The sequence below is a fragment of the Eleutherodactylus coqui genome, chromosome 13 (assembly GCF_035609145.1).
Source record: "Eleutherodactylus coqui strain aEleCoq1 chromosome 13, aEleCoq1.hap1, whole genome shotgun sequence".
NCBI lineage: Eukaryota > Metazoa > Chordata > Amphibia > Anura > Eleutherodactylidae > Eleutherodactylus > Eleutherodactylus coqui.
Window position 1 is genome coordinate 12,308,060 of NC_089849.1, and position 14,088 is coordinate 12,322,147.

The following is a 14,088-nucleotide window of genomic DNA, read 5'->3' on the forward strand; positions in this document are numbered from 1 at the left end:
GTAATATTAACACATATGAATTACTGCGCTGTTATAAAAGGATTATCAAAGTCAACATTTCATATTCCAATACGTATTGGATGTATTGAACACTTTCATACAGACATAACAGAAGGCACTGATGGGAATCTGTAGGCTTGGATCCCCTCTTACCAAATACTTAACCCCTTGAGTGGCACGCCCGGAAAAGTTCCGGGACGAGCTCCACTGCTCATAGCAACATAGCCCGGAAGATTTCCGGGCTATGTATCACTATGGGAGCTGCAGAGCACAATGCCACAAGCTGTGACAGTGTGCTCTGCCTGCACAGACCCACAGAGAGCAGTGCAAGGGCTTTGAAAAACCAGCAGAAGATATTGCCGACATGTCGGCAATGTCCTGCTTTGTTTACAGGTTGCCATAGAGACCATCGGCTTGTCAGAAGCAAGCCGATGGTCTCTGTGGCAGGGAGAGCTGGTTGTTAGCTGTCAGAGGACAGCTAGGTACTAGCTCTTACAGCAGAGATCAGAGAAAACCTCCGATCTCTGCTGTGTTAACCCTTTACATGCTGCAGTCTATGTGACTGCAGCATGTAAAGGGCTGTCACTGCAGCATGTAAAGGGCTGTCACCATCGGACCCCTGGAATGTGATCAGGGGTCCTGATGGGTCCCTGTGGAAGTCCCCTAAAGGGACAAAAAAAAAATAAAAAATTTTAAAAAAATTAAAAAAAAAAAAAAAGTAAAAAAATTATTAAAAAAATAAAAAAAACACTTGTCTCCCTTTACTTTGTAAAAAATCAAAAATACAATCACACATGTGGTATCCATGTGCGTCGTAATGACCCAGAGAAGGAAGTTAATACATTATTTAACCCCTTAATGACATGGCCCCTTTTTTCTTTTTTGCCCCATTTCTTTTTTTCCTCCCCCCTGTTTAAAAAATCACAACTTGTCCCGCAAAAAACAAGCCCTTATATGGCCATGTCAATGGAAAAATGAAAAAGTTATGGCTCTTGAGACGCAACTGCAAAACTAGTTGAAATTCAATGATTAGACCATTTTAAAAAACCTGCCCTGGTGGGCACGACAGGGTGGTAGGAAACCTGCCACTCAAGGGGTTAAAGGGTAACTAGACTTTTTACAAACTTCTGACACGGCAGAAGTTTTGATCAGTGGGCTCCGAGTACCGAGACAACCACCGGTCACTGAAATGAATGGACAGATGCATTCATCTAAGTGCTGTGCCCATTCAGCTGTCATTGCAAGTAGTATACAGACTTTAAAGGCTTTCTATGGAGCCTGTACACCACTCTGCAAGGGCACAGCGTTCAGATGAGCACTTCTGCCCGCTTTAGCGATCTCTGCACTTGGAAACCCCACCGCTCAAAACTTCTGATATGCCCCTAGTAGTTTGTAAAAAGTTTAGTTACCCTTTAAAAGTAACCGCAGTGCAGTACCAGATGCAATGCTCATCAGAGTACTAAAGAAATCAATGGCCAGAGAGCAACGATGCAAGAAGATTTTGTATGCGATCCCCCATAAACACCACCCTGCACAAAAACACTTAAAACTCTGACCCACGTATTAGATTATATTTACACATGCAAAAATCTGCACCAAATGGGGTAGATGCCCATGGATTTCGCCTCCTCCAATTGAAGAGGTGAAATCTGTGGCACCCAAAAAGCACACCATTTGGTGCAGGAAATCCGCAGCCAACCTGCCACGTGTGCACGTATGCGGAAAAGCTTTGGTGTTTCTTTAAATCCTGTCCATAACCCATAGAGGGAGACGGATGGGCCGGAATCGAGCGAGCGATCTGCTGACAGCCCCCAGCTGCAAGTGTTTGAAGATGCTCCCATGAGTTCATCTAGGAAGCAGGTCCTACCAGTTGCCATGACAAAGCCGGGGGAGGCAGATGGGCACCGCCAGCTACAGCCTCATATCTGTTTCCTTCCATGGAGGGAGACATCATTTCAGGACAGCGGTGAATCATAGGAATTACAAAATCTAAAAGGTGACGAGTGAACGTGCTGCGACTATCACAAACTAATATAGAGTTATGGTGATGAGTAAGGATGTGGCGCTCACTAGAAGGATACTGAAAAGTGTAGTAGGTGAGTGGTCTTGATTGCCAGGTGAAGACGAGTATTCCTAGGTGCTGTAAACAATCTCATAAGAGAGAGCGGCTAGAGGGAAACTCCGATCATGGCATGAAGGAGGAAGATATAAATGAGATAAAAAGAAAAAAACCTCAGCGCTCGCACCGTAGAATAGGTGGAAATAGAATATACTGAAGGGACTAAAGTTATATCACTTACTTCAGGGAGGCGCCTTTAGGGTAGGCGCCTCCTAATCCAAATAGGCGTATCAAATATGGTACCGATCAGCAATGATGAACAGGTTCCACGATTTTAATAAAACAAGATAAAATATAATACACATATAATGTACACTTGAAAAAGGCCGTGCGGCCGAAACGCGTTGTGTATTATATTTTATCTTGTTTTATTAAAATCGTGGAACCTGTTCATCATTGCTGATCGGTACCATATTTGATACGCCTATTTGGATTAGGAGGCGCCTACCCTAAAGGCGCCTCCCTGAAGTAAGTGATATAACTTTAGTCCCTTCAGTATATTCTATTTCCACCTATTCTACGGTGCGAGCGCTGAGGTTTTTTTCTTTTTATCTCATTAATATAGAGTTATAGTATTAAATATCACAACGTAAGTGGAAATTCCGATAGTCCGTCACGGTTCGGACTGTTGATTGATGTGCAGGTGCCAATGTCCCCAAGCTAGGAAACCATCTACACGAACTTCCAAGCAGGTATTGGGACATGTGCAGACCCCCATGCCAGATTATAAAGCCATTGCCTGCTAATCTGCCAAGAGGACTATTTTTGCTTACATGATGGGTATCACAAATTTACTGTTCATGAACCTGGAAAAGTCGAGTGACAGTCCCTGTAGGCCTTGTAATGGCGGCCATATTGGTCATGACGCTGCTTTTCCAGGACCAGCCTCTTTACTTCCTAGTGATCAGCAATTTTAATTCCACAAGGGTTAAAAAAAAACGTATAGACATAATCTAGATTTATTGCTCCAATGTGTCTAAAATAAAACAAAAGTGTTTTGAAAATAGCCTTGATTAAAAAAAATGTCCCACCGTTTAGGTGTCTACAGCTCCTATGCAGATCTGTGTGTCTCCATGGTTACAGACTACAAGCAAGCCCTATGTAGTCTGACTCTGAAGTCATGTGTTACTCCACTCCCTCATCTATGTTCTATAGGCTATCAAGAAGAGAGCATGGAGCAACACCAGAGATTGTTTGTAACCATGGAGACACATGGAATTGTACAGGAGCTGCAGGCATAAAAGGACAACTTGCAAAGTTGCTTCATTTTATTGAATTTTTTTTTACTATAGATGCTTTGGAGCGAAAAAAAAAAAAAAAAAAAAAGATAAAACTGTTGTAAAAATATACACATCCCACTACTACTATATCTGTAGATGTAGAATTCCTACCTGTTTGTGGTAACAAGAACAGCTTTCACCTCTTCTACTCCGCTTCCATCCATTATGTGGTCCGGTGTGGTCACCACCACCACTTCTTCCACGTGCACGCTGACATCTGGGGTGGCCATATCTGAAAGACCCTCACGGAGCTGCTGAAGGAAGAGAAGAAATGCAATTACAATACAGATCTCAATGGGTCCCTTTGCGTCCGATCTCGGGCCGCACCTCACAATGCTGCTACTTCTTTGGCTTCCGCACCTGTCAGCAGAATACAGAGGTCTGGAGCTACATAGAGAGCATACGCCTCCAGCTGACGGAGTCACGGAAACTGTAGGCATCTATAGCTAATAGGAGCTATCCTGATAAACATATAACCCAAGTCTCCTGAATCTCAAAGGACTAGTCCACCTCATGACCTGCATCCCAGATAATCTAAGGAGCTCCCTGTTCAGTCAGCTTCAGAATGTTTGTCCCCAAAGAGGACAGTTCAGTTCTGAGGACGGAGGGATGGTATTGGGCAGGTGATGAGTGGCGCCTGGTTTCCATCCACCCTGACCGGTCTCCACTCACCCAGCATGATGCTCCACCACCAGGCTTCACTGTAGGGATGGTATTGGGCAGGTGATGAGTGGCGCCTGGTTTCCATCCAACCTGACCGGTCTCCCCTACCCAAACATGATGCTCCACCACCAAGCTTCACTGTAGGGATGGTATTGGGCCGGTGATGAGCGGCGCCTGGTTTCCATCCACCCTGACCGGTCTCCCCTCCCCAAACATGATGCTCCACCACCAGGCTTTACTGTAGGGATGGTATTGGGCCGGTGATGAGCGGCGCCTGGTTTCCATCCAACCTGACCGGTCTCCACTCCCCCAGCATGATGCTCCACCACCAGGCTTTACTGTAGGGATGGTATTGGGCCGGTGATGAGCGGCGCCTGGCTTCCATCCAACCTGACCGGTCTCCACTCCCCCACTCCTCTAAACAGAACACTTAGAATTGAGACCAAAAAGTTCCATCAGAGCAGAGAATCTTGTTTCTCACAGTCTGAGGGCCTTTAGGTGTTTTTTGGTAATTTCAGGCGGCTCTCATATCTCTTACTGAGGAGGCTTCTCTCCGGCCGCTCTGCCATGAAGCCCAGATTGATGGAGGCTGCAGTGATGGTCGACCTTCTGGAAGTTTCTCCTATCTGCACACAGGATCTTTGGAGCTCAGCCAGAGTGACCGTTGGGTTCTTGGTCTCCTCTCTTACCGAGGTCCTCCCCCCCCCTTTGGTGGGTCGGCGGCTCTATGAAGAGTCCTAGTTGTTCTTCCATGTAAGTATTACGGAGGCTGCTGGGCTCTTGGGAACTTTCAGGGCAGCAGAAATGTTTTGTAGCTTCCCCAGATCTGCGCCTCCACACAATCCAGTCTCTGAGCTCTACATGGCTGGTTTCGGCTCTGATATATGGAATGTATATATATTCGTACATCATGTGTATATTTGCTGTTCGCGGCATAGGAGTATATTTACGCTGCTAAATAAAAAATTTAGAACACTTAAGTCACACCTCAGATCTCGCTGACCCCCATCACCTCCAGACTCTCCGGTCTGCCACATGTGCTCAGTGTGAACCCGCTCTCACCTGCGAAGAGAATGGGGCGCCGATACCGCAACTGCCAATTCCGATGCCTGGCTGCGAGTACAAGTCCCACTACGGGACGTCGGGCCCTCATGGCGTCTCTGTATGACAGTTTGATCACTTAGAGGGATTGTCCAGAGACCCGCAATAACGTCTACGGGGTCTGTGTCTCAGCTGCCCTCATCTTACCTCTCTTTTCTGGTAGTCGTGTCCCTCCTCTCTAGTGAAACCCTGGAAGGAGAAGTTAGCTACTTCTTCCTTCATTGATCTCCTTCCCTCCTTAAGGGTTCCCACACACTGGCGGTTTTTTATCGCTGCGGTTTTTAACGCGATTGTCGATGGGACTTTCTAAAGAAAACACATCGCACAAAAATTGCAAACCACAAACTTGCGATGCGATTTTAACATTAGAGAGTCCGCTGACAATCGCTTTAAAAAACGCAGCGATATCGCGGGGGGGGGGGGGGGGGGGGAGGAGCCCTGATCATAATCCTATAAGACAGACAATGGGAGACACTCGGCTCGTACACATCTCTGACCGACAGATGGACGGAGTCACCGGCACAAGATGGCGGCCGACCGCGTGACCGAAGACGTAGCCCAGTACAGCTAATATGGATGACGATAGCCGCCGTCAGACAGCTACTCCCAGAAACGGACTACAGAAGCCCGCAGGAGACAATCGTTGCTCAGAAGAGAAATTTGCAAGACTTTTTTTTTTTTATTTCTGTGTGACTTGCGTTTTTCTGGCGCGCAAAAGAACTGGAAGACCCAATTTTTTTCTTTTGTACAGCTTAGTAATGATCCCTGAAAAACAGAGAACAAGATGGTCATCCGTGTACGACTATTTTTTTACGCACCCACTGACATGAAAGAGCGACTGTCATCCAAGAAAACGAATCACGGTCCGCCCTATTGACTGTAAAGCAGTTAGTCCCACCCAGACAAGACCTACGCCTCTCAGAATAAGCCCCAATGGGCAGGGAATGCAATAAGGTATAATTGACAAATAAGTTATAATCCCCTCCCTAAATGCCCCTCCTCCAACACAGGAGTCCCGATCCCCGCAGTTCCAATCCTGGATGAAGCTGTAGTAGTCATGTGCCGTCCATTGTACATGTGAGCGGTCAGCCAATCACAGGATTCAGCAGTCATGTGCCGTCCATTGTACATGTGAGCGGTCAGCCAATCACAGGATTCAGCAGTCATGTGCCGTCCATTGTACATGTGAGCGGTCAGCCAATCACAGGATTCAGCAGTCATGTGCCGTCCATTGTACATGTGAGCGGTCAGCCAATCACAGGATTCAGCAGTCATGTGCCATCCATTGTACATGTGACCGGTCAGCCAATCACAGGATTCAGCAGTCATGTGCCATCCATTGTACATGTGACTGGTCAGCCAATCACAGGATTCAGCAGTCATGTGCCGTCCATTGTACATGTGAGCGGTCAGCCAATCACGGGATTCAGCAGTCATGTGCCGTCCATTGTACATGTGAGCGGTCAGCCAATCACGGGATTCAGCAGTCATGTGCCGTCCATTGTACATGTGAGCGGTCAGCCAATCACGGGATTCAGCAGTCATGTGCCGTCCATTGTACATGTGAGCGGTCAGCCAATCACGGGATTCAGCAGTCATGTGCCGTCCATTGTACATGTGAGCGGTCAGCCAATCACGGGATTCAGCAGTCATGTGCCGTCCATTGTACATGTGAGCGGTCAGCCAATCACAGGATTCAGCAGTCATGTGCCGTCCATTGTACATGTGAGCGGTCAGCCAATCACAGGATTCAGCAGTCATGTGCCGTCCATTGTACATGTGAGCGGTCAGCCAATCACAGGATTCAGCAGTCATGTGCCGTCCATTGTACATGTGAGCGGTCAGCCAATCACGGGATTCAGCAGTCATGTGCCGTCCATTGTACATGTGAGCGGTCAGCCAATCACGGGATTCAGCAGTCATGTGCCGTCCATTGTACATGTGACTGGTCAGCCAATCACGGGATTCAGCAGTCATGTGCCGTCCATTGTACATGTGAGCGGTCAGCCAATCACGGGATTCAGCAGTCATGTGCCGTCCATTGTACATGTGAGCGGTCAGCCAATCACGGGATTCAGCAGTCATGTGCCGTCCATTGTACATGTGAGCGGTCAGCCAATCACAGGATTCAGCAGTCATGTGCCGTCCATTGTACATGTGAGCGGTCAGCCAATCACAGGATTCAGCAGTCATGTGCCGTCCATTGTACATGTGAGCGGTCAGCCAATCACAGGATTCAGCAGTCATGTGCCGTCCATTGTACATGTGAGCGGTCAGCCAATCACAGGATTCAGCAGTCATGTGCCGTCCATTGTACATGTGAGCGGTCAGCCAATCACAGGATTCAGCAGTCATGTGCCGTCCATTGTACATGTGAGCGGTCAGCCAATCACAGGATTCAGCAGTCATGTGCCGTCCATTGTACATGTGAGCGGTCAGCCAATCACAGGATTCAGCAGTCATGTGCCGTCCATTGTACATGTGAGCGGTCAGCCAATCACAGGATTCAGCAGTCATGTGCCGTCCATTGTACATGTGAGCGGTCAGCCAATCACAGGATTGAGTAGTCATGTGCCGTCCATTGTACATGTGACCAGTCAGCCAATCACAGGATTCAGCAGTCATGTGCCGTCCATTGTACATGTGAGCGGTCAGCCAATCACAGGATTCAGCAGTCATGTGCCGTCCATTGTACATGTGAGCGGTCAGCCAATCACAGGATTGAGTAGTCATGTGCCGTCCATTGTACATGTGACCAGTCAGCCAATCACAGGATTCAGCAGTCATGTGCCGTCCATGGCTTAGGCCAATGATTGTCTGAACAGTCACATACACGGTAGGGACAGATTTTTAGGTGAAAACAGCACATCTACAGTCGCGGTGTCCGGCCCACCGGATGAGGCGTCCATGTGCGATCCCATGCGAGTTACGCCCGAGAATCTTGCATACAGCCCTCTCATCCTCCGTGTGAATGCGGCAGTTTTGAAAAATCTGACCGATTTTTCGTGAATTGTTCTGTTTTGTGATTTTTCACGATTTTCGTGTCTCGCATCCGAATTTTACAAGGAAAAAAAAAATGCAGGATGAGCCTAACGATGCAATTACTCGGTTCGCACTTTTTACAGTTATGTGATAAATACGGATTGCAATCACATCAAAACTGCGCAATTTGTTTTTTTGGTTTGCAGCCATAAAACTGAATAGGTGATTTCTGCCCAAAAATTGCTACAAAATCGGACGCGCTCGGATTTTTTTTTCACTTCGACTGTTCGTAAAAAAAAATGCAAGTGTGAATAAAACCTTTAAAAACAAATTGCTTTATTTCTTTTTTTTTTGCCTAAAAAATGGCTGGAAGGATCACGGGTGTGAATATGCGCGGAGGGCGGGTCCGGAAGGGGTGGATTTGCTACGGATTGTAGTACAGACCCTCCGCACGGAGATCCCGCTGCATCAGCAAGCAGCGGAAAGAATTCGCAAAACTGACATGTGGCGCAGAATACAACCCCGCGGCGCGCCAATTTCATCACCATCTGCGCAACGAGGGGGTCAATCCTGCACAGAAATGTGATAAAACAAACCTAAAAATCCGAACTGAGCGGTGCGGTTGGGAGGCGGGCTTACCGCTGCAAATCAGCCCCCGTGCGGACCGCGCCTAAAGCAGATGTCACACGGTTTTTGTGCATTGCGAGACGCACGAATATAAACCTATGGACGCCATTCTTATGCGTGACGTCATCCTGCGGGGGCATTTTTCCCGTACATCGATACGGTGAGAAAAGTCGCGGCGGGTCCTATTTATTCACGGAAGGCATCGCTCATTGGCGCAGCGCAGATGTGGATATCGTCAACCAATAAGGATTGGGCCGGGCCCTCGCGGCCGTATAGGAATTGCGTATTCTGCGGTCTCTATCCGCCCGTGTGATAGGCTGGCGCTCGCCGGCGATCAATTACATCCCCTTACGCATTAGTGTCAGAATTGCGTAATCCTAGAACGCATTTCTCTCCGGCGGTGTGTTTACACGCGGCCGCTGTACATTGCGCTCGCGCTGCGGATATACGTATCATCGCTAAGCAACGGCGCGGGAAACACAAACAAAACAAAAAACCGCAGGCGGCCCGGTACGCGGCCCGGCGCAGTAAATTTTGCCGTCATACCTAGCGCCGCGGCCGCTTGGCAGTGGTAAGATGCCGCGGGATCCCTTCTACGCTGACGGCCGCGGGTTTTGTGCGCAGAACGCGTTTTGCATAATTTCTTGCGTATTTTTTCTCACAAATTGCGGCTCTTGATGGAATCCGCCGGACGGCGCCAATCCTGTAACCTCTCCGCTGCAGGAAAAAAAAGGCCGCGCGGATTTGAAGCAACACGGAATTCACAAGAGGTCGTACGGCGGTCCGCACAAAAAGTACGTGAACGGTCCCGCGGTCAGCAGCCATTGACGGTGGCGGGGGTCTCATGGGGGTCCGGACTGGAGCCGCACAGCGGTCAGCGTGACGTCATCCCGCATCCTCGGACTGCGAAGTGAACTAGTCTCCCACCAATCGACGATCGCGAAACACGAACCGCGTCCGATGCAGAAGCACAAGAGGCGGCGGCTGCAGGAGAACTACAAGTCCCAGCAGTGCTGCTAGCAGGGCTGCAGAGGCCAGGCTGCCAGGGCGGGCCCTCAGACTGGGGGTTGGGCTTCTGGGGTTCACCGCCCAGACCCCCTCTAATATTTGGGGGCGCCCTCGGTACGCGCGCAGGGTGTCGGTTGCCATGGTGACGGGCCAGGCCCCGCTCCCCGGCCGCTGTGACGCTTATAACGCGGCCTCGCACGCAGCCTCCTCCTCCCCCCGGCGCCGCCGTGAGCACGGCCCGCCGTCACGTCCTGACGCTCCACAGGGACCCGGTGCGTGAGGAGGGGGAGGGGTGAGGCCTCTGCAGGCCGTGGGCGGCTCTTACCTGCTCTGCGACGCTCCGGAGCCTCCGTGCCGCCTGCTGCCCGGGGGTTTCCGCCAGATATTGGGCGGTTTCGGGGATGCGGGAGGGGGGAGAAGTGAGCAGGCCGCGCTCGTCCACGTCTCCGGGGAGAAAAGGAGGGGGCAGTGCGCGCTCATGTAAGGGCTTCAAATATGGCGGCCGCGGGCTCTACCGCGCATGCGTGGACTTAATAGGCCTTGGACGCTAGGTGGCGCTGCGGTGCGTTTTCTGTAGCCGGCAGTGGAGGTTCTTAGACGCTAGATGGCGCTGTGCATGCTAGACAGTCTGACCCGTTACAGCAGAGCCGGGGGTTTGGCGCAGTGATATTCTTAGTGCTCGTTCACAGGGGCTGAGGAGCATGTTCAGACCTGTTGCGGGGTGTAATATGCCCCAAAATAGGACATACCGCAAATTTATTTCACGTGATCGAATAAGGCGTGCAAAAATATGCTCACGTGAGCGAACCCTTGGTAAAAACGCCAAAATTGCGTAATACGATGCGCCAATATGCCCGTGTGAACGAGCCCTTATACATGGGAGGATTCACTAAGATTGATGCTTAACCCCTTCCCTGCTGCAGACTGCTTTATTTTTGTTTGTTTTTTTTCCCCATTTTCAAAAAAATACTTTTTTTATCTTTCTGGTAACATCGCTACGCGGAGGCTTATTTTTTACGGTACGAGTGAATGAAGGGACTGGAATACCCAGAGGGGCTATCCAAATTGGGATTATTTACCCTGGAGAAAAGACGGCTAAGGGGTGATCATTATACTCTGTATAAATACATGAGGGGACAATACAAGGATCTCTGCCAGGATCTGTTTATACCCAGGACTGCGACGGTAACAAGAGGGCATCCGCTACGTCTAGAAGAAAGCAGGTTTCATCACCAACACAGAAGGGGGTTCTTTACTGTAAGAGCAGTGAGACTGTGGAACTCTCTGCCTGAGGACGTGGTGATGGCAAAATCCTTAGAGGAGCTTAAAAGGGGACTTGATGTCTTTCTGGAGCGGAAGGATATTACAGGATATAAATCTTAGGTTAATTGTTAATCCGGGTATGTAGGCAGGTAGGAACTATTTGGGGTTGATCCAGGGAACAGTCTGATTGCCATTAGGGAGTCGGGAAGGGATTTTCCCCCAAAAGGGCTAATTGGCTCCTGCCTCTTAGTTTTTTTTTTTGCCTTGCTCTGCATCAACAACACAGGAGGATAAACAGGCTGGACTAGATGGACATTGTCTTCATTCAGCCTTACATACTATGTTACTAGGAGTTGTATTCTTCAATGGCATCATTTAGCGCATGCATGGGAAATGGAGAGGGGGAAAAACTGCAATTCTATTTTTTTTTTTTTTTTTTTAAATCAATGTTTATTAATTTTTTGTTATACATTACATGCATAGATAGCCAAGATATTACAATGAGGACCAGGGGTCAATTTGTAGAGATGTTGTAACGACACCAATCCGCATTCCAAGCGAAATAGAAATGATTATATTAGGTGGTGAGGTCCCAGATAGAGGTATGCATAATCAACATAAACAGGGGGGGGGGGGGGGGGGCGGCTGTATCAGTAAAAAGTAGAAGCTAAGAGACACAGCATGCCCCCTCTTAACATTCTATCAAACAAGACCGACAAGAATTTGGGGGGAGGGGAGAAAATGCTGGGGGGGAGGGGGGGGGGGACTGGAGTGAGCCACATTGCACCACATTAGGTGTCAGTCTAAGGAGTGGGCCAACAAGCACCTGCAGAAGGAGCAGGAGCCTCAGTTAGGAACTCCTCCCCTCCAGCGAAGGGGCGCTAGGGCCTAGGGAAGCTGCAATAGGTCTGGATCGCCGTCCGCACCGCGTCCGTCCTCCGGCTGAAGCTCATTAATTGTCGTCTCTTCGGATGCACCGCCAAGGTCCCCAAGTTTTTAGAAATTTGTCGTGAGTTCCACGGGACCAACCTGAGAGCTCTTCTAAGTTTGCGAGAAGATCCACCCGGGCCTTCCAGAGGGCCGAAAAACTGCAATTCTGACTTTTTTTTTTATTTGGGGGGGATGTTTATGGCGTTCGCAGTGCACTAAAAACAACACAGCATCTTTATTCTGTGGCTATGTATGATTACGACAATACCAAATTTATATATATATATTTTATGTTGCATTAACCCCTTAGTTACCAAGCCTGTTTGCGCCTTAATGACCAGGCTAAATTTGGATATCTGACGTGTCACTTTAACATGGAATAACTCCGTAAAGGTTCTGCGTATCCCAGTGATTCTGACATTTTTTCGCCCCATATTTTACTTCATTTAGGTGGTAACAATAGACCGATAGAATTTGTGAATATTTAATAAAATTGGTAACCTTTTGAATTTTTTTTTCACATTTTCAAGTGTAAGATCTCAAATATGTGTAAATATACTGTACAAATGTTTGAGATATATATTTCCATCTGCTTACTTTATTCTGGAAGCACATTGGAAAAACTTTAAGGTTTTTTAAAAACCATTTAGGAGACGTACAGATTTAACATTAATAACATTTTGATGAACATTTTGTTTTCCTGCACCAAGCCAAAGGTCACAAAGACTCATGGGTGTCACAATGATAGAGACCCCCACAAATGACCCAATTTAAAAAAACTGCACCCCTTAATATATTCACTGAGGGGGGTCAGGAGGATTTTGACCCCACAGGTTTTTTTTCAAGAGTTAATACAATTTAGAAAAGAAATAAAAATTTCATATTTTTGCAAATACGGCATTTTAAAGACAGGATTCTTTCTATAGTGCACATGAAAATGAGGATTTACACCCAAAAATGGATGCCCCTGCTTGTCCCGTGTTCAGAAACATACCCATTGTGGCCCTAATATTATGTCCATATGCACAATGGGGCCCAAGCCGAAAGGATTTTGGCCCCATTCCCCACTTGTAGAGCCCCTGAGGGGCCAAAACGATGGAGAACCCCCACAAATGACCCCATTTTGAAAACTCGACCCCTTAACGAAATTATCTAAGGGTGTACTGCGCATTCTAACCGCACAGTTTTTTGCTAAAATTATTATAAAGCAAGTGAAAAATAAATACAATTTAATTTTCTTTATAAATGTCACTTTAATGAAAGTTTCCTTTGTTTCAAGCAGGGAAAACTGAGGAGACGCACCCCAAATCCCACAGCACTAGCTCTTTTGTGTTCAGTAATACCCCTATTGTAGCCCCAAGCTACTTACAGGACACACGGCTCGAAATGTAATAGAGGGAACGCCTGTTGGATTTCAGGACATAACTGACTAAATTCCAGGCCCCAGTGCTCACTTGTGCAGAAAATAAATTGACTCCCTAAAAATACCCCCCCCCCCCTTCCCCATCCGCGCCATTTTTGGCATTCCCTAAATCTTAGATAAAAGTAATAATGTAAACTGTGTGGTATGTCTTAAAGCAGGGGTAATTACGGGGGCTGGTTGGGATGGGCACATGGGGCAATAAAACTGGGTATCCCTCTTCCTCCCACACTTGCTGCAAACCTAACATTTTTTTGGGGGGGGGGCATTTCTTGTCCTCAGCAGCAGGGATGGGGTGTAAAGTGGCGCTCTGTGAGGCTTTGTAATCTTGCTGAGGTGCGGCGGTCTCACACAGGAGGCGCTCAACAAGCTGCTCCTGGGACTGCAGGAAGGCGAACGTTCCCGGGGCTTCTGGTAAATTACCTATTACGGGTAGCGGTCTGAATAATGTCAGGCTCACATGGCCGTAGGTGGAATCCATATGTGGTGAGGTAGATGAATAAGAAATCTACTACACCTCTGTGTGTATATACTGAGAGGAATCTAACTCACCTCTATGTGTATATACTGAGGAGAATCTACCTCACCTCTATGTGTATATACTGAGAGGAATCTACCTCACCTCTGTGTGTATATACTGAGAGGAAACTACCTCACCTCTGTGTGTGTATATACTGAGGAGAATCTACCTCACC

At 47.9% G+C, this 14,088-nt stretch overlaps 1 protein-coding gene across 5 annotated transcripts in view; it reads right to left on the reverse strand.

The window, feature by feature from the left end:
- The window catches only part of GMEB2 (glucocorticoid modulatory element binding protein 2), a 30,032-nt gene extending 19,780 nt beyond the window's left edge, over positions 1 to 10,252 (reverse strand). For 2 of the 5 annotated variants that reach the window (XM_066587397.1, XM_066587396.1), the window contains exon 1: positions 3,511 to 4,159. In XM_066587397.1, the coding sequence (XP_066443494.1) occupies positions 3,511 to 3,839 (329 nt within the window). In that variant the 5' untranslated portion in view covers positions 3,840 to 4,159. Of the gene's footprint in view, positions 1 to 3,510; positions 4,160 to 9,570; positions 10,003 to 10,105 lie in introns of those variants that run through there. The other 3 variants (XM_066587400.1, XM_066587399.1, XM_066587398.1) reach the window with 3 other exon arrangements.
- Between the last annotated feature and the right edge of the window lie 3,836 nt (positions 10,253 to 14,088).